At 36.3% G+C, this 21,540-nt stretch overlaps 1 protein-coding gene across 1 annotated transcript in view; it reads right to left on the bottom strand.

Moving 5' to 3' along the window:
* fars2 (phenylalanyl-tRNA synthetase 2, mitochondrial) overlaps positions 1 to 21,540 on the bottom strand; it is a 385,695-nt gene that overhangs the window by 225,060 nt on the left and 139,095 nt on the right. The window contains exon 4 of the mRNA XM_039754115.1: positions 14,751 to 14,902. Coding sequence (XP_039610049.1) covers positions 14,751 to 14,902 — 152 coding nt within the window. The remainder of the gene's footprint in view (positions 1 to 14,750; positions 14,903 to 21,540) is intronic.

The raw sequence follows: 21,540 nt of genomic DNA, 5'->3' as shown, positions 1-21,540 counted from the left end.
AAACTTTTGGCTTGTACTGTATATACAGTATAATGTGTGAAGAATTTGGTCCAAATGTTAAATAAACGTGCGCTTTTGTTCAAGAATATAACCAAAGGAAAAAAAAAAGCATATGGTAGGTAGTGTGCCTCGCTTCCAGTTTTCACAACCTCTTCTACATTTCGCTATCTTGTCTCAATGCCATGTCACCGTTCTTTCATCAGAAATAGAGGTAACATAGCTCTGTGGGCAATGGCTAATTTAAACTTTTAGGCCTCTCCCCAGATTCACTTCCAGCAAAAATATGTCTAAGCTACAGATTTACTCAGGTTTAGTACTTTCTGGTGACTGATGCTATTCTTGCACCCTTGAGCCCAGATATTCTTTAAAAGTCCTGGCACCCATTATCAAACCGAACAACCTTCAAGCAATTCCTGCTGCCATTTACCACTTAACGTAATATTGCAGAAATTCTCTGAAGTCCAATAGGATGTTCATCATTATGCATTACCACTTCAGCCCCAAGCTGTGGTAGCCAGATCATAAAGCTTTGTCATTTTTTATGCTGACAGATTATCATGGACCTCCTTTAACAAGCCAGATCTCTCTTATGGTAGGCTCTTCATCTCTGCTCACAGGGCAGCTCACTTCTTATTTTGGACTGAGAAAGGGATTGTGTAAAATCAACATCCACCACCACTGAACATTTAATCCCACTACAAAATATCCATCCACACCCAAACATCCTACTCTGCTCCATTCCCCATGCTGGATCAAGGACTACTTGGAATGACTGTGAAGATAAACTGGGTGTTGGCACTAACAGTGCATTTTTAAAAATCATCCCAGACTCAGCATTGACCATGAGTATTCAGCTTCACTGTGCTTTGTAAAACAAAAGAGGGTACTAAAAGACTATCTTTCATTACCCACATTTTCATACAAAGCCAAAATATTGTATTTATAACTTTCCATATATTTTCAGAATAGTACTAACATTTGTTTATTTTTAACTTATTAATAGTATGAAACTAAGCTAAATTTCATGCAATTTATCAGTTTGCTTTTTCCCATCTCTTTCTAAACTAATTTTAAATATTTTATTTCACAGGCATAAAATGAGGAGAATTAAGAACATCCTAAACCACAAAATAGGTACATAAGGTTATCTACAGGGCCGAAAATGTAAGTTCACTTTAAAGACTAAAATGAAAACATATAAGAAAATAGGGAGAACAAGTGTATTTTGAAATGCAATGCTCTGATTCTATAGTAACTTTCAAAATTAAAAATGGTCAACACTTGATGCATTACATTTTTTTTTAACAATCCTGTTACACCGAAGGGATTCTCAGAGTGCTGTTATCCATATGCATTTTCTCTCCAAAGAGATTCTTTTATTTATAGATTTAGGCTTTTCTTTTAATTTAATCATAATCAGAAAAACCTAAGCAATACAAAAACTTTAATTTTCTTTATCGAGTCATAAAATGAATCAAAAACATATGAAGAAGTAGAAAATCAGAGCCAATACAGTCCTAAGCTCTCTCTACTAGACCTGGACTGTTTATATACAAAGCAAAGCATCAGAAGCAAAGCATCAGAAGAAATAATCAAATTACAAAAATGTATGCCTGAACATATCAACAAAGTATAAAAATAATCTGAAGTAATTTTAAATAATATATTAAGCATAAGTTCTGACAGCTACAAAGTTAAGCCTGCAGCAAGATCATATTTCTCTCTAGTAAGATGCTGTTACTGACACCTACACTGATACATTGAACATTTTCAGGAAAAACAAGGAGTAATGCAGATGAAACACTGTTATGCCAAGAGCTGAACTGAGTGTTCAGTTATCAAACCAAGCTCAAGTCATATTGTATGATCATATTCCAATTTATAAATTCAAGAAAACTGTGTAAAATAATTCAAATTAACCCAAAATCTATGAAAGCGTATACCAGCCACTCAAAAGAAAAAAATACTACCTTAGCTTGCAAAAGTATTATGTTATTTTACAAAAGAATTGGGTTATTTCACAATAAACATAGCATTACCTTACAAATGTATTGCCTTATCTCACAAAGCTAGTAATATCATGCATGTGTGTGGTTTGGTCATCAAGTGACAGCTATCTGAGGGAAAGATTAAGTACACATGTAACTTATAATCAAGTGACAAGAACTTAACAAAAGTTGTAAACATACCTTAGTTTTAGTCAGGGTAAAGTCTAATATGCTTAATACAGATGTATCAAACATAGGCAGAGTGGTAGCGCAGAACTGTCATTCGTGCCTCAAAGCTTTGGGCAGCCCAGACAAACCAAAAAAAAATAACCACATTGTTGAAGTTTAAAACCAGATCTCAAGTTATAATGTCAATACCATAAACTGCTGATAATATAAAGTTACAATATTAAGTAAGACTCGCTTCCATTAACACATTTCAAACTTCAAAATTATGAAAATACCATCAATAATATTTTAATGACAGAAAACTTAATTTTTTTAAGTTTCTTTGACTACTTATCAAAACTGTGGCAAAATAAGTGCTTTCTTGTTCTTTTAACAAGTTAGAAAATGTATACACAGTGTAACATTCTGATGCATTGGGGGGCTGATATGAAAGTTGAAGCTTTGGCAGTTATTAATTTGCTACATCCCATTTTCTTTGGAAATATTTTTTCAGTGGTATGTGTGACATGTGATAGAGATTTGATTAGGCTGCCATGCTGTTTGCACAAGCAGAGAGGGAGATAGAAAGAGAGAGAGAGAGAGTTGCTTGAATAACTATAAAATATAGTATTCATCGATCCATTCATTTTCTAAACCTGCTTATCCAAGAGAGGGTTGTGTGGGAAATGAAGCCTCTCCCAGCAAGCAATGGGCCTAAGTAGGGACAAGCCCATACAGGGTGTCTGTCTGCTCATCACAGGATGAACATACACACATGGGCCAGTTTAGAATCAGCAATTCACCTAATCTGCCTAACATGCCTTCAGACTGTGGGAGGAAACCAGAGCAAACTCACATGGGCCCACATGCACACTCTATGCAGGGAGCTACCAAGACTCATTACCGTGAGCAGCACCAATAACAACACCCCACCAAGTTACATATTTATTGATTACTGTTGTTCATATTCATGTTTTAGGCCTGTTCTGTTCATTTTTTGATTCCTTCATTCATTATAATGTTACTTTTGTTGATTGTTTGCATTATTCTCTGTCTTTGATTGTGTCTATGTGTGTAAACTGCCAGGAATTTGTTTTGTGTATTTTGTAGTTGGTCTACCAAGAGGTGGTGATACTTGCAAATCACTGCCAGGAACTGCCCTCTGCCCTATACATTTGGAGGGTTTCCCATAGTTCCTAACAGTTCTTTTCGAAAGCACTAGGGACTTTTGGCGAGTTATTGTGCTTTATTGTGCTTTAGCGAATATTTTGTGATTTTTCTGAATTTCTAACCATTTCCTGGATATGTCATTTAGAACTTTGCTTCCTAGGCTTGCCATGAGTGTTAGGCCACTCCAATTTGCCATTGTGCTCTTTTGAACTATTTAGTATCACAGAGCATCTCTTGTGAAAATAAAACCTTTTTTATTTTTATAACATTTCTGTGTTTGTGCATTTTCTCCTTTTAGTCTGCATTAGTGGAAGCACCTTTATGGAACTTATGTGCTTTAGAACTCCTAGTTCACAACAATTATTAACATATTTACATTGGAAGTGGCCTTAAAAAAGTTAAGAAAAAAATACTCTTTATTCAAGAATTATTTAGTAACATGGTAAATTTATTGGAAGGGTCATGTCCTTCCTGGCCACCTCTTAAACTCTGCCCATGCTTGCAGTGGCAGGAATTTCATGTCATCTGCACGTACTCCCTGAGCATTTCTAGATCGATTACTATAAGAGTGTACACTTAACTGCATACTGAAAGTTTGTCATTATTACTTCTCAATTAACAAAACACATTTAGTCCTTCATGTGTTGTGAAGTAAAAAAACACCATTTCCTTTTTCCATTCCCCAGCCTCAGCTCCAGAAGACTTGAGGTAAGAACACTGGCCGCTCTAACACCAGATCATATTATTTCAAAATATCTATAGTAAATGACTGAATTAAAACTAAAAAGATACCTTATTTTAGACTTCTGATACTGAATTGAACACAGCACACTCTTTTGTGATTGGTTGTGCAATTGTGCCCTGCAAGGGATCGGCGTACTGTCCTCAACTGTTGCTTCCTGCCTTATACCCATTAGTGCCGTGATAATCACTGGCTCCAGTGGTCCTAAACTGGTTAGGTTAAATTTACCTCTCAGCACATGGAGGATTAGTATGCCTTTACTGTCTGTTAATTTTTTGTTATTTGATTGCACACTATGTATGTGCTTAAACTCTTCGTCATTAGCTGTCACTAGATGATTGGAGCATGACCGTAGACGATGCTACCTACCACAGCAGGTAATATCCTTGTGAAATAACACAATACTTTTGAGTAACATGGCAATAACTACTGCAAAGCAAAACAATAAGCTTCTCTAACAATCAGTTTATATCAGTCTCCAAATGCCTTAAAATATCCATCCATCTTTTCTTTACTGAAGTGGACTAATCCAATTGAACATCATGGAGTCAGAGTCTATCCGAACAATATGGGATGCAAGGCAGGAATTATGCCTATGATGACTGCTAGGCCAAGAAGATTCATATGGTATACTGTAAAAATTCTTTGTGATGTGTAATGAATACAAAAATGTATCCATCATTTATACACAATTGTTTTTTTGGTAAAATGGGAAATCACAGATATTTGGATCAAGTAAGGTAAAGTATCCCACAACTGTTCTCTAACACAGTTGCCCAAGAGAGAAAGTTAGTTAAAAAAAATTAACGTTTAGCTTGTAATTTTTACAAGACAGTTGGGACCAAAACCACCAATTCATTGGTACTCGTGTTATAAACATGATGGTCTGATAGCCTGTTCATGGTTGTGTTTTTGCTCAGGCCCCCGCTACTCTGACTTGAATTGAAAACATTTCAGACTTAACATACGCATACACAATATGAATAATTTAACCTGAAATATCAGGGTAGTAAAAGTTTTAAAGGAAAAAAGTAAAGCAGAAATGAATTCACAAAAAAAGGTTTAAAACTTAAGTTTCCTTAAGTTTAAAGTTTAATATCACAGCAATCTTCCAAGAAAGCATAATGATTTATGGGGCTCTTAAGGGGATTTTAACCGATTCACTTAAACTGAGGATATAAATGCAATTTTATTTCCCTTACTCCTGTTTATTAGCATTGATTTTAATTTTAACATCTAAGAGTACAACAACAGTAACATATTAAATCAAAGAAAGAACAACAAAGAATGAATTACACAGTACAAAGATTCATTGCTTTTAAACTGTAGGTAAGTAATGGATTTACAAAGATATCTTTACAAAGGAAATATATGGAATAAAAGAAAAAGTCTTAAGTCCTTTTACACTTGCTGTGTTTGATTGAGGACTGGATCTTGCCCTGCAAAAGTGCTACGTGCTTATAAAAGAATGAAAAAAGGTTGGAAAAAGCAGTTTTTATTATATCAATATAGTAAAGGCAAAATAAGGCAAGAGCTAGATAGGTACACAGCAAAAAATGAAATCTAAGCAAGTGAAAAGTTTTTTATATCAAGTCATTACACCTTGCTTCTTAATTCTAAGGTTTATTGATTTATCAAGAAATTTGGATTTAAGGTTATTGAATTAATTTTAAGACACAGCCAGACACTGTGTGTTTTTTGTCTGCTAAATAAAGGCAAGAAAATTCTTTCTTTTTTCTAATTTTTGCATATGCATTTTTTGCAGTAAACCTATATTCTATTTGGACCATTTAGGTCTAAAAATGGAAGTAAACTTCGTGAGAATAAACTGAATTGAATGTATATCAACATCACATACATTCTGAAACCCTTAACAATATTTTCAGGCTCACTTAATCCAAATTGAAGTCATAAGGACAAAAGTCTATTTCGGCAACACCAGGTACAAGGTAAAGCACCAGTCCATTACAAGGCCCAGTCATGCACACAGAGAGGCCAGATTTTGAGTTGCCTATGAACATAACTGACATGATGTAAAAGGAAACCGAGAGTACCCACAGTATTCATGCAGACATTGGGGGATATTTAAAATCCATACACACCATGACTGTGTATGAGGTTCAAAGCCAGGACACTGGAGCTGTGAAGCAGCACTGGTAACCACTGCACTACCATGCTTCCTATTTATACATTTATTTAAATATAAATATTTGTTGAAGGATATAGCACAGATATAGGATATCATGAAAAAGTACAGGCAGGAATAAGAAAGATGCAACATAAGTGTACAAAAACCATTTTACCCAAAACACTAGGGAGTAAATGGTCAAGTCAGTAACATGGATATGTGACTCTCTACTAATAAATCAGAGTAAGGATAAGGTGAGCAGGCAAGAGGTTACAAGAATTTCTGACCGACAGATGGCTAGTCTTTGGCTAGTGGACCAGGAATCTGGAGCCACTCTGCTTCTTTAGGAAAAAATTGGGGAGGGATGGAAGGAGCTCAGGTCTCTCCGTGCATCTTCTAGAGAATCAGTACAGAATTAGCCTTTTAAATATAAAGAGACGCTTTAAAGACATGGCATTAAATGGCAACTCTAGGCTAATGGGTGCAGAGATACCAGGATCTACGATAAATAGTCCTACCCAACACAAGTAGTGGTTCTAGAGCAGGGGTGGTGAACTCCAGGCCTAGAGTGCCACCATGGCTACAGGTTTTCATTCAACCCTTTTCTTAATCAGTGACCAGTTTTCACTGCTAATTAACTTTTTCCCATCACTTTAATGGCCCTGTTGGAAGCGCTCAGCCATCTGAATTGATTCCTTTCTTCATTAAATGACAGCCAAGCAGAAATGAGATGTGAAACGAGCTAACAGATGACCAGCTAAACTGGGGCTTCAAACTCCAACCAATTTTACTCCAATCACTTTCTTAATGAGAAGCCAAGCTTTTAATTAAACCCGTTATTTAATTCCATGACTTGTTGTGGCTCTCGTTCTGCCACAGCACACATTTCAAAAACTGTTGTTTTTCTGTTCTTTCTAAGAGCACCAACAAAATGTTTTGGTGACCTGTGAGATCAGCCTTAGACCATCACTTCTCTTTAATTTCAGATATTGTGTAATGGGCACAGGAGAGCTGGTCATGTGGTGGCTTGTTTTGTGTGTCACTATTGTTTGGCTGCTAATTAAAGAAAAAGAAACAACTATGGGGCCTGAGTCAAGTTAATTAAAAGAAGTAATCAGCAGCAAAAACTGGTCACTAATTAAGAAGATGGTAAGAATGAAAACCTGCAGCCACTGTGGCACTCAAGGCCTGGAGTTCGCCACCCCTGTTCTAGGGCTTCCCGTGAAGTGACACCAGTGAGAGACGAGTTATAAAGCAACCTGATTGCAGGATAAGAGTTTGGCATGAGGGCTCATCTGGCAGTATAAAGAGGTCAGACACAAGACAAAATTAATGATAGAGAAGGAAGGAGAGAAAGGGGGTGCTTGGTGGAGAACATTAAGATTTAGGTCGTGTATAGTTGGGCACAGAGTGGCAGCAGGGTTTAATTCTGTTTCTGCTAACATTTGTGCTTTGCATTCTCCTTTTTGTAAATGACTCCATTTTAGGTTTTCAACAGATACACCACCTTGATAGAAGTTTAGCCTTTTTGACCTTTTGGGTATGGAGGGATACTATGAAAGTGAAACATTGTGTTTCAAACCATTTCTTTTTTAGTACTTACTTATTTAATTATTTTTCCTTATTTTAATTGTATTGTTTTTTAAGATTAAACATGCGTACTTGTTTCCTTTCTCCTTTACTAACAGTCAAACAATAATCTGATGTAAACAGAAATGGTTAACTTGATCCCAACTGAAGCTATGTACCCATTACACCATGCATACTTCATCTCATTTTCCTACTCTCTTTTCCTGATGAGTGGCACAGCACAATACAATTTCTTTATCAGTAAAATATTTAAAAAATAAAGCTCTAAGAAATATGGATCTGGATGATGCTCCCGGAAAAGAAAAATCAATAGTTTTGAAAATGTCTGGTGTAACATAATGAGAGTAGTAAAAAGCCAAAGAATTAAATAATGAGTTTCATTAACAACAAGAATTCTTTTCTAATAGTTAGCTCAACATCTGAAGGCTCATTGCATCTCATTATTAAGTGTTCTGATTTGTAAAAATCAAATTGTTTAAAATTAACACCAAAGCTGTCAGTTCCACTAAAAGCAGTAATTAGTTACTAACTAAAGAAGAAGCTGGAATGAAAACCTGCATCCAATGTAGTCCTCTAGGATCTGAGTCTGACAACCCTGATTTAAAAGAAAACATACAAGTCAAAAAGGTGAAAAAGAGCAAGCACTTGACTTGCAGAGTTCCCCCTCTATTAATGCTAAACTTCTAAGAGGATGCTTGTGGGAAATGAAATAGTTTATTCAGTGTGAAAGAGAACTTATTGAAGAGGAAGGGAAAACATTTTTATTAAACACAGTTCCACTACACTAGGGGTAGGGAAAGAGCTGAAATCACATACTTGTCAAATATTATAAGAGCTTTTGGTATGTAAATTGTACATAAAGATACAATACAAAGCCCTCAATCCATTTTAATATCAGCCAAATCAATATAACAGTAAGCCCAAGTGGACCTGCTGTACTGCATTTTCCAATATAGCCTTTGATAACATCAGGGAGCTTTACATCACAAAGGACATAAAAGAGTGTTTACCTTTCTAATGTGTAAACTATTCCTTTCTCAAATTTTACCTGGAAAAGGAACTGGGTAATTATGTAGGTTATAGATTTATTGCTGCATAAATGTTTGTACTCACTTGCAGATAAGAAACCAGTGGCATCTTTCAAAAGTAGCCTAATCCTCTTTCAGGTATATTTACAGCTTAAACTATAAGTATTCTCCTTTTACCTTACTAAAACAAAGCAAACAAACAGCATAAGTGTCATGATCCAAGAACCGCTATTTTTTTTGGACCAGTTTGTTTCTATATGGTCTTGTTTACAATTTTTAATGCTTGGAACATTTCACACTAGCTACACCACACTTATGTATTTGTGGTGATTGTTGGGGATTTGTCTACTATTGCAAGGATCATGGCACATTGTTGGTCGTCTAAGTCACTGCAGCCATCATGCATAAAGGCAATAGTGGTTGTTGCCACTCATCTCAACTTTGCTTTATAAAAGACTACTCTCTTCTAAGAATACTAAGCTAAGCTAAGAACTTTCAGTAAAGAAGTATTTTTTGCTTTTCTTGGCTTAACTGTTCTAACCACAAATTTCATCTAGATTATTTTTCTGTCAAATAAAATTATTCAAATTCTTGCCTGTATAAAGATTACAATTTTCCCCATAATGATCTAAACTCTGCCATTAAAAATAAAATAAGTCATCCTTGAGCAAAATTTGATTACTTTATGGATAAATATTTTAGTCACAGCAATTTAAGATTCTTTGGAATAATGCTCTCTGAATCTATACATATGATTCCTAAATAGTAATGTAAAACATTTGAATCTGACATTATAAACAAAAAACAATAAACATTGGGCCCTTAATTGTTTGGTGGGAGACAATTAGGCCAATCAAAATTAGTTGACAAAATATATTGCACTTTTGGTGAAAAGAATCAGTCAGAGTAGGAGTCCTAGAAGAGCTACAATGTTCCACTTTTATGACGTATTAACATAGAAGAGAGTTTCTTAAAATGACGTGATGGGTTGACACAAGACTGTATAGAAAATGTAGTTGACTTCATCCAAGTGTGAATTTTCTGTAAGTTATACATTGCCCTCTATTCAGTATATTATTTACTGTGGTAGTATGCAGCCTGAAAACGTAACCTATAAACAATACAGCTAATGCATCACAGAGATCTTTTGTTTCTGTGGTACAAAAATATAATAAATATTGCCCATGACACCACCACTCCTCTTACAACCTGTAAAACAATGAAACGGAGAAAAATGACAAGCAAGGGCACATATAGGTGTGGAAGAAAATAAGCAATGATATTTTAATTTAACAAAAAGAGGACTTTAATAGCATTAGTGCTGACCCCAAACTTTACTTTAAAATTCTGAATGCCAGTTAAAGCAGTCTCCAGTATTTTATAGCTTGGAAATATCCCGTCAACTCTTGCCATTCCATCAATCAATGTCAACCTGCTTACTTCATACCAACAAGAGTTAGGTCATGTCTGGTGAACCTTAATTAACAAACATGTATCAGTTATAATTATTACAGAGGTCATTAACTATCTTATCAGTAACTGCCTGTGCTTGAAACTCCAAAATATTCTGTACCTATAAAGATACATATTTGCTTACAACTTAAAGAAAATAACTAGTATGAAACCATTTAATATACAGGGAATCCACTTCATTACTTATTGTTAAACATCAACATATATATTTGTAGTGATAGGATTTAAAGTTAACAGAGCATATTGCAAACCCTGAATAGACACATATATCCACATAAATACAATACAGACTGAGCATATATTCTTCCACATAGGAAAGGGGGAGAGAGCTGGGAATCACAAAGAGAATTATATGAGGTGAAGGGACAAAGGTGCTAGTTTGAAATGCCAAAACAAAACCAAAATGAGCGGTACAAAGATGTGAGGATTTTTTTGGCTGTTATAAGTGGCCAGTCATTTGGGCAGGGGTATGTATAATGTCGTGGCAAAGTTTTAGAAATGTAGTTTCAATGGCTATGGACAACTGGTCAGCGATTTATCGTGTGCTTGTCGTTTTGACATATGTTGTATCTAAATCTGTAAAAAATGGTTCAAAGATTTTGTATTAAGACTAATGTGTACTAGGTGCGGAATAATTCCTTTTTGTAATCCTATTTTGAAGGGATTCAAAAAATTTCAATGTACTAACAGTGTGAAAGATATATTTGTTGGAACATTGAGAACTGTAAGTACAGCAGAAAATTTCAAAAGGCTGAAACAGGCGGTCGAGCAGAGCCTTCATTTTTCAGTACAATGTCAGTACATAGCATTATAATTTCAAACTGGACTGTGTGCCAATTTGTTATCAAAGATTTTTCCTATCATTCATATAAAATACAAATGGCACATTTATTTTTTGAGAAATAATTTAGCTATGTAATTCAATTTATTTGCTCAGTTCATTGAATTCCTAAATGAAAACCAGGATGTTGAATTATTTTGGACTTGACATATTTAGAAAAATGTATTAGTGGTAGTGCTCCTTTGATAAATATTATTTTTAAAAACTGTGTTAAAAGCAAGGTAAATATATTGCTTAAATATTTTCTTTAATACATTTATTTTCTCATATGGCAAAATGAATTCAGTGACTAAGTTAAGTGACCATTCATATTTTTCAAACATCATCATATCCTCAAGCTGCACCTATTATAAAAGAATTTCACTCAGTTTTACTACAACTTGACCTTAGAAGTGATTTTTGCTATTATTGTTTTATTAAAAATGGTTGCTTTCTTTTTGTAATATTTTTTGTGAGGAATATGCTTCACACAAACGTTGCCTTTTCTTATATGGCCATTTTGATTTGTGTGTGTGCTTTGGCTATCACTATAGCAACAATCTACATTTTGGAACTCAGCCTGTTGCAGATTTTCTTATTTGGGTCCTCAGACTAAAAAGTTGAAGAACTGCTAATACAGAAATAAGAACAATGGTTAAAAAGTATGAGGTAAAAATTACAATCTCAAAAAATGAATGTAGGTGAAGGAAGGAGTCAATCCTTAACATTATGTTAAAAGACATCCGGTATAAAGTACAAATGCTATGAGTGACAAATGAGATTAGTGTTTGTGAAGTTTATTGGAGCATAAAAACCAGGAGGTATATGTTAAAAAACAGTCCAGGGAAACCACCTTCCCTGCAGTGAAGAATAATAGAGAAACACACTAGGAAACATACATGCTAGACCATGGGAAAGTTCCTTAGCGCAAAGATGCAGACTCACTCTGAGTATAGCACTAAGATTTCAATTTTAGCAAATTAATTAGTTTAAATGTCAAAATTTGCTTATATGATATAATTATAACATTGTTTTAATTAACACAAACACACCCTCCCTTCATAAGGAAAATCTTTACAGAGGTACAGTATATGAATAATAAGAACTTTCTTTTTATTCACTTCTAAGTTTGTCAAATATAGAATTCTAAAATCACCAGGACACTGTATTTAAACAAAAAAGCCACAGTATACTCAAGTTCAAGTGTACAGATACTGTTTCAAGGAAATGTAACAATGGATTAAAGCATCACAGGACAGAGTTCAAAATGACATCAACTTCCATTTACTCAAACACTTATACAGTTCAAGCTTACCTTTAAAGCAATGAAGACTCATGCAATACTAATGCCAGAAGTAGTCTCCAAAGTTATGTAGTACACATAAAAGGTTTTGGCTTGTAGGCTTAATAATAATAACCTTTATTTTATGCATGCTGAAAAAAAATGATGGTGCACATCATACACAGCACTTTGACTGGTCTGACTCCATGGCCTTAATGGTTGAAATATAAAAACACTATTCATGATGAATAATGATATATTTATAGGTTGTTTTATCATGGAATGGCATGGAGCAAAAGAATTAGATTCATGAGCTACAAATAAAAGACAGTTCACTGTCTTAAAGAGACACGGGATAGGTTTAAGTATAACAATATAAAGTCAGACAAATAAGCTGACTAGTGTGAAAGAAGTCAAACTGAGAATGCTTTAAGCCACTGCTGAAACTTCCAGTAACTACAAGATTAAGTGCTTCCTAGATATCAATACACATATTGGATGTGTTGCTAAGCTTCATCTGCTTTTAGAACTATAGGAAGATCCAGGTTGTATGGTTTGAATTACCACACTCTATTTGGTTTTGATTATGGCAACAGTTGTTTAAACAATGCTTAAAGAGTAATACTTGTTAAGCCTGCTGTTTTGCACTGTTCTCTCACCAGGTTTTTTCCTTAGCTTGGTCATTTAGGAGTGAGGGAGAAAGCACATTCCCAGTAGAGAAACTACACTGACAGTAAAACCTGGGTAAGGTGTATAATAGTATGCCCAAGTGCAAGTGTATGAAAATTGTGAATTGTATATTTCCAAAGGTCAGTAGATATAAGAATAGGCAAATTAGAGTAGCAACAATGTACTGCTATATATAACTCTGAGTCTACAGGAAAAGAATCTGTGCTTTTTATGAAATGGAACGAGGTCCAAAAAAGGTTATTTTTATCGCATGTACAGAGCAGAAAATTCTTACTTGCATGTAATATGCATTGTGCTACATGTTACTATTCAGCAATTAAGCATATGCATTTGGACTTTGTAATTAATTAGCAAAACCAGCATCCATGAATTTGGCATCTTCAAATGTATAACTTCCCACCTATGTCAACTATAATAGTTTAACAGATGAATATCCCAGTTCTCTGATAATATTATCATCATACGACACTCAAGAGTTGTTATTATGACAAATCTCATCTGAACTATTCACAACAAAAACAAAATGTTTATAAGTGAATATTTGGAGACATAACTACTCAAAGTGCTGTAGGATTAGATGAATCCCTAATGAAGAGGAATGAAAATTAACTTACAATTCTTTTATTAGTCTCTGAAGTATAACCCATCTGGGTATTCAGGAGTACTTAAATCTGGTAAAGTTATTCAATATTAACAACATACAAAGAAAAGTCCTCAAAGATCTATTTCTGTGGGCATTATTATACACAAACAAGAGCATCACAAAACTATAATAGAAATGGCTCCATGAAAAACAAGAAAACAAGGTTATAGTCAGTTGAAGATGATATAAATCTGTTAAAATGCCCTTATCCATGATGTCTCAAAAGCAACAGAAAGATTAAAATTGTTAAATGAAACAAGATAAAATGAATTAACCAAAATAAGCAATATTTCTATCATCAGTCTTTTAAGATACACACAAAATACTATCTATAGAAAGATTACAGCAGGAACCATCATTAATGCAAGTAACATACAAAATCAAAACTCTACAGTTTTTAAGGTTTTGTTTTGATAGAAGGATGCATAGATTTTTACCAAATTTACCTTAAAATTCTTATATTGTGTTACTAAAATTGCTATTTCATTACAACTATACACGCAGATTAATACGTAAGTATATTTAATTACTAAGTATATTTGCAAAACTAGCCTCCTGAATATCAGTCAGTCATTGTCCAACCCACTATATCCTAACACAGGGTCACGGGGGTCTGCTGGAACCAATCCCAGCCAACAAAGGGAGCAAGGCAGGAACAAATTCCCTGGCAAGGCACCAGCCCACCGTAGGCCAGACACACACACACACACACACACACACACACACACACACACTTGGGACAATTTAGGATCGCCAATACACCTAACTGTCATGTCTTTGGATTGTGGGAGGAAACTATAGAGCACCCAAAGGAAACCCACGCAAACACGGGGAGAACATGCAAACTCCATGCAGGGAGGACCTGGGAAACAAACACAGGTCTCCTTACTACAAGGCAGCAGTGCTACTACTGCGCCACTGTGCCGCCCTCCTCCTGAATATATTATTTGTTTCCATGGATTAAGTTGCTCTTTACTCTTAGGCATGTAACACATAACAATTTAGGATTTCATAAATGAAACACTTACTTTGGATGGGTAAAACAGTCAATGAGAGACACCTTTTCCACCAAGTCTCCTCCAACTGTGCGTACTAAATCCAAAAAGTCATTTTCGGAGAATCCTTTACGTGGCAACCAAAAAGAGATGTCATTGACCAGTGGTGGGTACTTGCTCAGTGGCTGAAAAGAAAAAAAAAACTTTTGAAACTGTAATTCTGGACATACAGTAAGCAAAAAAGAAGTGTGTCTAATAAGAAAAAGTATCATGTGTCGATACTAGATCAGGACTGAGAGAGGAATAGTACACAGGTAGAAGTCTCCCAAATCATTTCAAGAAGCATCTAGGGATCTTAGTGTCTAAGTCTATTTGAAGCCAATTGTACCATGTTTCATAAACCACATAGATCTTTCTGATTGTGTATTAAAATTTGTAAAAGGTAAACTCAGGTTTAATATTCCCCCAAACTTAATTTTGACTAGACCTTTACTCTCACTCTTTGTCATTTCAGTCAGTCAGTCTCAAGTCCAAGTTCGTTGTTATGGGTAGACAATATAATTAAAATTCTTATTAGCATGTCTCCTCAGAAAAGTGATACAATACCAGCAAAAGGCCACTTAAAAACAAAAAAAATAAATGAGTAAAAAAAAAAAAGTACATGCAAAGGGGCGGAGTGGTGGCTCTGAGGCTAGGAATCTGCATTCGTAATCGAAAGGTTGCAGGTTTGAATCTTGTAAACGCCAAAAGTGACTCTACTTTGTTGGGCCCTTGAGCAAGGCCCTTAACTTGCAATTGCTTCATCCTGGGTATGACATTAATCTGCATCCAGCCCTGCATGTAGCCCTCCAACTTGTAGGGAAAAACCTGGGGGTTGGTGGCAGAATTGGCACTCTAGCCACCATAAAAAACCTCACATCGGTTCCATTCCATCTGAACTTGTGTGGTGCTGAGGTGTCACCCGTTGCATGGCTACACTCAGGTCCCAATCTGGAAATCTGAGTTGGTTTTTCATGTGGTGGGTGCGGCAATGCGCTGTATCAGTGCGTACTACTAACCTCTCTCTCTCTATATACGCAAAGTGCATCGTATAGTATGTACAATTTCACATACACACATTTATATATACATACATATACATATATATACTGTATATACACATACACACTGTGAAGGCTGGGGGTACACCAGTGAGCCACAAACACAAAGACACAATACAGTCTCCAGATCAATCAAAGGGCTGTCTATTACAAGAATACCTTGTGCACAATAAACAGGTTGTTTCCTTCTCTTTCTCTATTACTCTCTCTTTTCCCATCCACTGCTCTCTTCCAGTCAAGTGCTGCCTTCCTTCCTCTCAAGCTCCAACTTGCCTGGGCAAGGCAGGTCTCTTTTATTGGAAACCTGGGAGTACTTTCTGTGGCATGATGTGAAAAGAAAGCCTGGGATGCCCTGTCCTGGCAGCACCATTGATGTTTAATTAATTGATGGATTAAAGGCCAGAAGTCCACATGACCATCATCATCAAGTCCTTCCATGAAAACCCTAAATACAATGAAGACTGATCATTTATGTTAGGTAGAATGCCCACAGGGGGCTGGGAGGTCTCATGGTCTGGAACCCCTGCAGATTTTATTTTTTCTCCAGCTGTCTGGAGTTTTTTTTTGTGTTTTCAGCTCCATCCTGGGCAGGATGCCTAACTGTCCACTGTTCACACACACACATACACACACACTAGTGTTCAATGTTTGAAATCATCCAGAAAAGTTCTAGTTTTTCATAGAAATCGATACTTTAAAAAATATATAGCCAAAACATTGTTACTGCATGAAATTACTGATTTATAATTTTTTATTCACATGTGACTGCAAAGCCTCATTTTCAGCAGCCATTACTCTAGTGCCCCAATAGTAAATTCGTTTAGATCATCCTTAAGTAAGCATATTTAAAATCCTAACTTGTTATGAGGGAAACCTTTATAATAATGTTAGCACAGCTGAAACCTGTTGTTTTGATCAGTAAAGCAAGTAAATTGTCATTCCTTGAGCTGCAAGATATCGACATTCCTAAAATTCCTGTAATAATTAGGAGTCATGAACATAGGGGTTGAGGCATCCAAAGTAAACCACAAAAGCAGGTCAGGACCTTTACTGGCATACCCAGAAGACAATTAGCATAAGGCAGCCTGAACTCTGAACACCACAGACAGGTATCAGCCTAACTAGGCCTAAAATGTGGAAACTGACTTTTAAAGTTCAAAGTGACTTAAATGTCCCAAAATATTTTAAAATATCAAAAATGTCCTTCAAGATAGAGGAACTAAAAAAAACACCTAGCTTCGAAGGACATGGCCAAAGCAGAATTTTTAAAAACAAAGCTGTTTATTTAAAAATCTCAAAAGCACAAAAATGGCAAAAATTGGCAGAAATAACGCAAAAAGCACTTGCCTAAAAACGCAACCAAGAGCAAGGAAGTCAAAAAGTGCAATCCAAAAATCAAATACAAGTTTAATCTAGAACCAGAAAAAAATCAATACTTACAATAATGCACTTCAAAATGACTATCAATGAACCACTAAATGACCTGCTTCCAAGCTTCAAATATAAACCAATTAGCCACAACATTAAAACCACTGGCAAGTGAAGAGAATAACATTGATTGCCTTGTTACAATGGGACTTGTCAAGAGGTGAAATATATTAGGCAACAAGTGAACAGTCAGTTAATGAAGGTGATGTGATGTAAGCAGGAAAAATGGGCAAACGTGAGGATCTGAACAGTTTTAACAAGGGCCAAATTATGATGTCTAGACGACTGGGTCAGAACATCCCCAAAATGGCAGGTCTTGTGGTGTGTTTCCAGAACTTCCAGAATCCAAAAAAATGGCCCAGGGAAGGACAACCGGTTAGCAGGAAACAGAGTCATTGGTGTGAAAGTCTTATTGATGTGCATGAGAAGCCAAGGCTAGCCTGGCCTGATCCAATTCCACAGAAGAGTTACTGTAACACATATTGCTGAAAAACATAATGGAGGGCATGAGAGAAAGGTGTCAGAACATACAGTGCATTGCACCTTGCTTCATAGCCATAGACCAGTCAGAATGCCCATGCTGACCCCTGCCCACCACCAAAAGTGCCTACAATAAGCATGTGAGTATCAGAAATGTACCATGGAGGAATGTAAGTAGGTGGCCTGGTCTGATGAGCCATATTTTCTTTTAGATCATGTAGGTCATTTTTAGATCATAAATGTCATTTATCCAGGGAAAATGGCAGAAGAATGCATTATGGGAAGAAGGAAAGTTAGCAGAAGCAGTGTGATTCTCTTGACAATGTTCTGCTACGAAACTTTGGGTCCTTGCAGTCATCTGTGTATTACTTTGTCACATACCAGCTACCTAGAGCTGGCTGCAGACTATGTACATCCCTTCATCGCAAGTTGGTAACTGTATTCCTTGATGGCAGCGGCCTCTTTCAGCAAGACAATGTGCCTTACTACACTGTAAAAATTGTTCAGGAATGGTTTGAGGAACATGACCTCCAAATTCCCCAGACCTCAACGAATCAAGCATCTGTGAGATATGCTGGAAACACAAGTCTGATATATGAAGGCCTCACCATGTGACCTACAGGCTTTGCTACTAATGTCTTGCCAGATAGAAGTCTTGTGGAGTCTATGCCTCCACAGGAGAGAACAGTTTTGGTCGTACGAGTGGGACCCACACAATATTAGGCAGGTGGTTTTAATGTTGTGACTCATCCATGTATAGGATTACAACTATCCTTGAGAAGTGACACAAGAGTGAGCCCTTTTAGGAATTCAACCCACAAAACACAGGGCAACACATAATACATAGCAAATTAAAAAAAATACATATATACAAAGCATGAAAAAATTAATATATTACAATAGACAAAGAAGACACAGAAAAGGAAAATAAATATAAGCAAAGGAACATACCTTGGATGAAACAAGACACTTCTCTTCGGTGTTTAAAAATGGCCAAAATTAAATGATTTTCTCAAGAAACATATACTGTATGTCTATTGTTGTTTTGCAAAATGAAGGTTATTCCATGCAATAAATTGCCAAGAAACTGAAGATTTCATACAAAGCTATCTATTACGGTCTTGACAGAAGTGGACAAATTTGATTTAATCAGGATAGAAAAAGAAACAGAATTCCCAGAGGTACAAATGGACAATAAGTACATCAAAGTGTACACGCTAACACAGTACTTTCACCCAACAAATCATTCTACAGAAGTGTGTCAAGAAATGCTACTGCGGTTCCTTTATACCAACCATCTCACATATAAGTTTATATGATGCTTAAGAGAAACTGGAGGACCCAGAGAAAAAGCCACAGAGAGAACACACAAACTCCTCACAGACAGAAACCGACCATCAGTTTGAATGCAGGACACTGGACCAGACAGTCAGCAGTAATAATGTCTACATCAACCCTGCCATCCTGTGAGCTTAGCAAATCATTGTGTTTTCTACAACCTCATTATTTTGTCAAAATAGATCTTTTTTCATCAATGTCATGAAAAAAAGATATGGAGAAAAATGTCACCTGCACTGTATAATATCAAAAAATGGAAGAAACTTAAGTGCATTATTAACACTACTTGTATCCAAACATTTTCATAAAATATCAAGAAACAAGACTGAAAATAAACACTAAAGATTCTAACTATATGACAAACCACCTCATCCTACTTTTAATCCATAGTAGCAAAAGGTCTTCTTGAAGAATTGCCCAAACTGCACAGCACCATATCTTGTCGCGGAGACTATACCAAGAAACTGTAGAAAGAAACCTAATCTCTGCCAGTTGTAGACACAATCCAACTCTTTTAGTCACTTTTAGTTGGTGATCATAGGCCACGTCTACATCCTTATCTGACTGGTAAATGGAAAGCCTTATCCAAGAACTCGGCTACTACTTTACCAACACTGTCTGGTAAAATCTTTCACTCAAGGGTTTATTATTAAAACGTCTATCTACAAATCAAATAAATCGACTGTGGAAGTGTAAACACTAGCACACCTTTGTTCAAATTTCATCTTTGGATGAAATGAAGGCTAAAGTAAATTATGTGAGCCCTTTTCATCTTTAACATGATAATATAACAAACAATGTTATAGTTAAAAACAAACAAAGATGTTTAGAAGAAATATTTCTAAACAACTGGATTAAAAGCAGCAGTCTGCTCCCTAAGTCCCAAGTGAACAATGCTATTCACATGGGGCTTCTGATTAGGGTAGGAGCAAACAGTTCATGTAGGCACACAAAACTCCATACAGAATGTGACATAATTCTGTCACCAAGTTGGTGTAGTCATTCAGATTTTCAGAGGAATCCTTATAGACATACCAGTCCGCCATATCCAAAACAGTTCTGCAGTTCATGTTCCAGAGTTCAGCACTGTATGTTCCTCACTGCCAGCTTAACATGCTTTAGTATCTGTTTGTAAGCTAGCAGTAGAAGTACTGATGCATGGTCAGACTTGCCAAAGTGTAGACACATGATGGACTTGTAGGCGCCTTCAACTGTGCTTATAAGTTGCTGCATCGGACAGTTCATCCTACACAGCCATAACTGGCGCTTCTGGTGGAATGTTAACAGTCGTGAGCATCACTGAGGAAAACTCTCTTGGCAGGTAAAATGTCCGGAACTTTATCATCAGGTATTCCAAGTCTAGTAAGCGGGACTGGGAGACTGCTTCCACATCAGTGCACCAGGAGGTGTTGATTTAAAAAAAAAAAAAAAGAAAAAAAACACACACAAACACATCACATTCATTTGTCTTGCCGGTGATTGCCATGCTATGGTCCAAATTGTGCACGGAAAAGCTATGAGGTTAAATGTCTGTGTCCAGGGAGAGGCAAGCCAGCCAGGTCGCGGTTCATGCATTCATGCAATGCAGAAACCTAGTCAGGGCACCACCTTGCCTTCTCATCTTTCACAGGTTCTGCTGATGGTTGTTGTTCAGTCTGCTTGCAGAATTACAAACAATATCTTCAGGTAAGGTCATGATTTGGAGGTTTACTGAAACATTATGTCTTATGTTAAGAATTGTGCAGTGATAGACAATGATATAGCTTGTACTACCCAGAGTCATTGTTATATAAGCAGATTTAAGCAAACAAAACTTCCTCCAAGATCTGAATAAAGTCTGCATACTTGAATTTTATTTTATACTAGCCATGTGCGCCCAACTACGTTGCGCGTGTTAAAGTTGTCTGTGACGGGCTCCCTGTTTAAATGCGGCTGCCAGTCATGAACTGGGCCCTTCGTCGCACAGCATTATGATTTTTTATAAGGGAAACAAAATTACAAAAGAAAACCTTTGGACATTGGTTCGATAGGAACGGCCTACTCGGAATCACTGTCTGAATAGTAATTATGTGGCGGTGTAGGAGCATTTCTGCTTCTGTCTGTTCACAGTCCGTCTCGTTTTCACGACGCTATCGTTTCCTCTCACGATGTCTTCTCAACCATTCTCCAATCTCGCAGGTTGCTTTGTGGCAATCCAAAGAGTAAGGCAATATACACGGAGCAATGATTATAAAAGGGGGACACATAGATATCCAGGCTCTTTAAAGCATAAATAGGGATCACTTCACTGACATGTGAGCAAGCCACAGTACAATTGTGAGACACGCAGCTCTCGCCGGCTACAACGTAACAATAATAATTTCCGGAACGTGCTGTTACGTTGTCATTCATTTTACCCACTTTCATTCATATGCTACGTAGGCACGTACCTTTTATCTTCAGCTATCTCATTCTCTAACCAGGCCTCAAGAGCTAAC

Source organism: Polypterus senegalus, chromosome 5 (genome assembly GCF_016835505.1).
Source record: "Polypterus senegalus isolate Bchr_013 chromosome 5, ASM1683550v1, whole genome shotgun sequence".
Taxonomy (NCBI): Eukaryota; Metazoa; Chordata; class Cladistia; order Polypteriformes; family Polypteridae; genus Polypterus; species Polypterus senegalus.
This window is presented reverse-complemented; position numbering and strand designations above follow the sequence as displayed.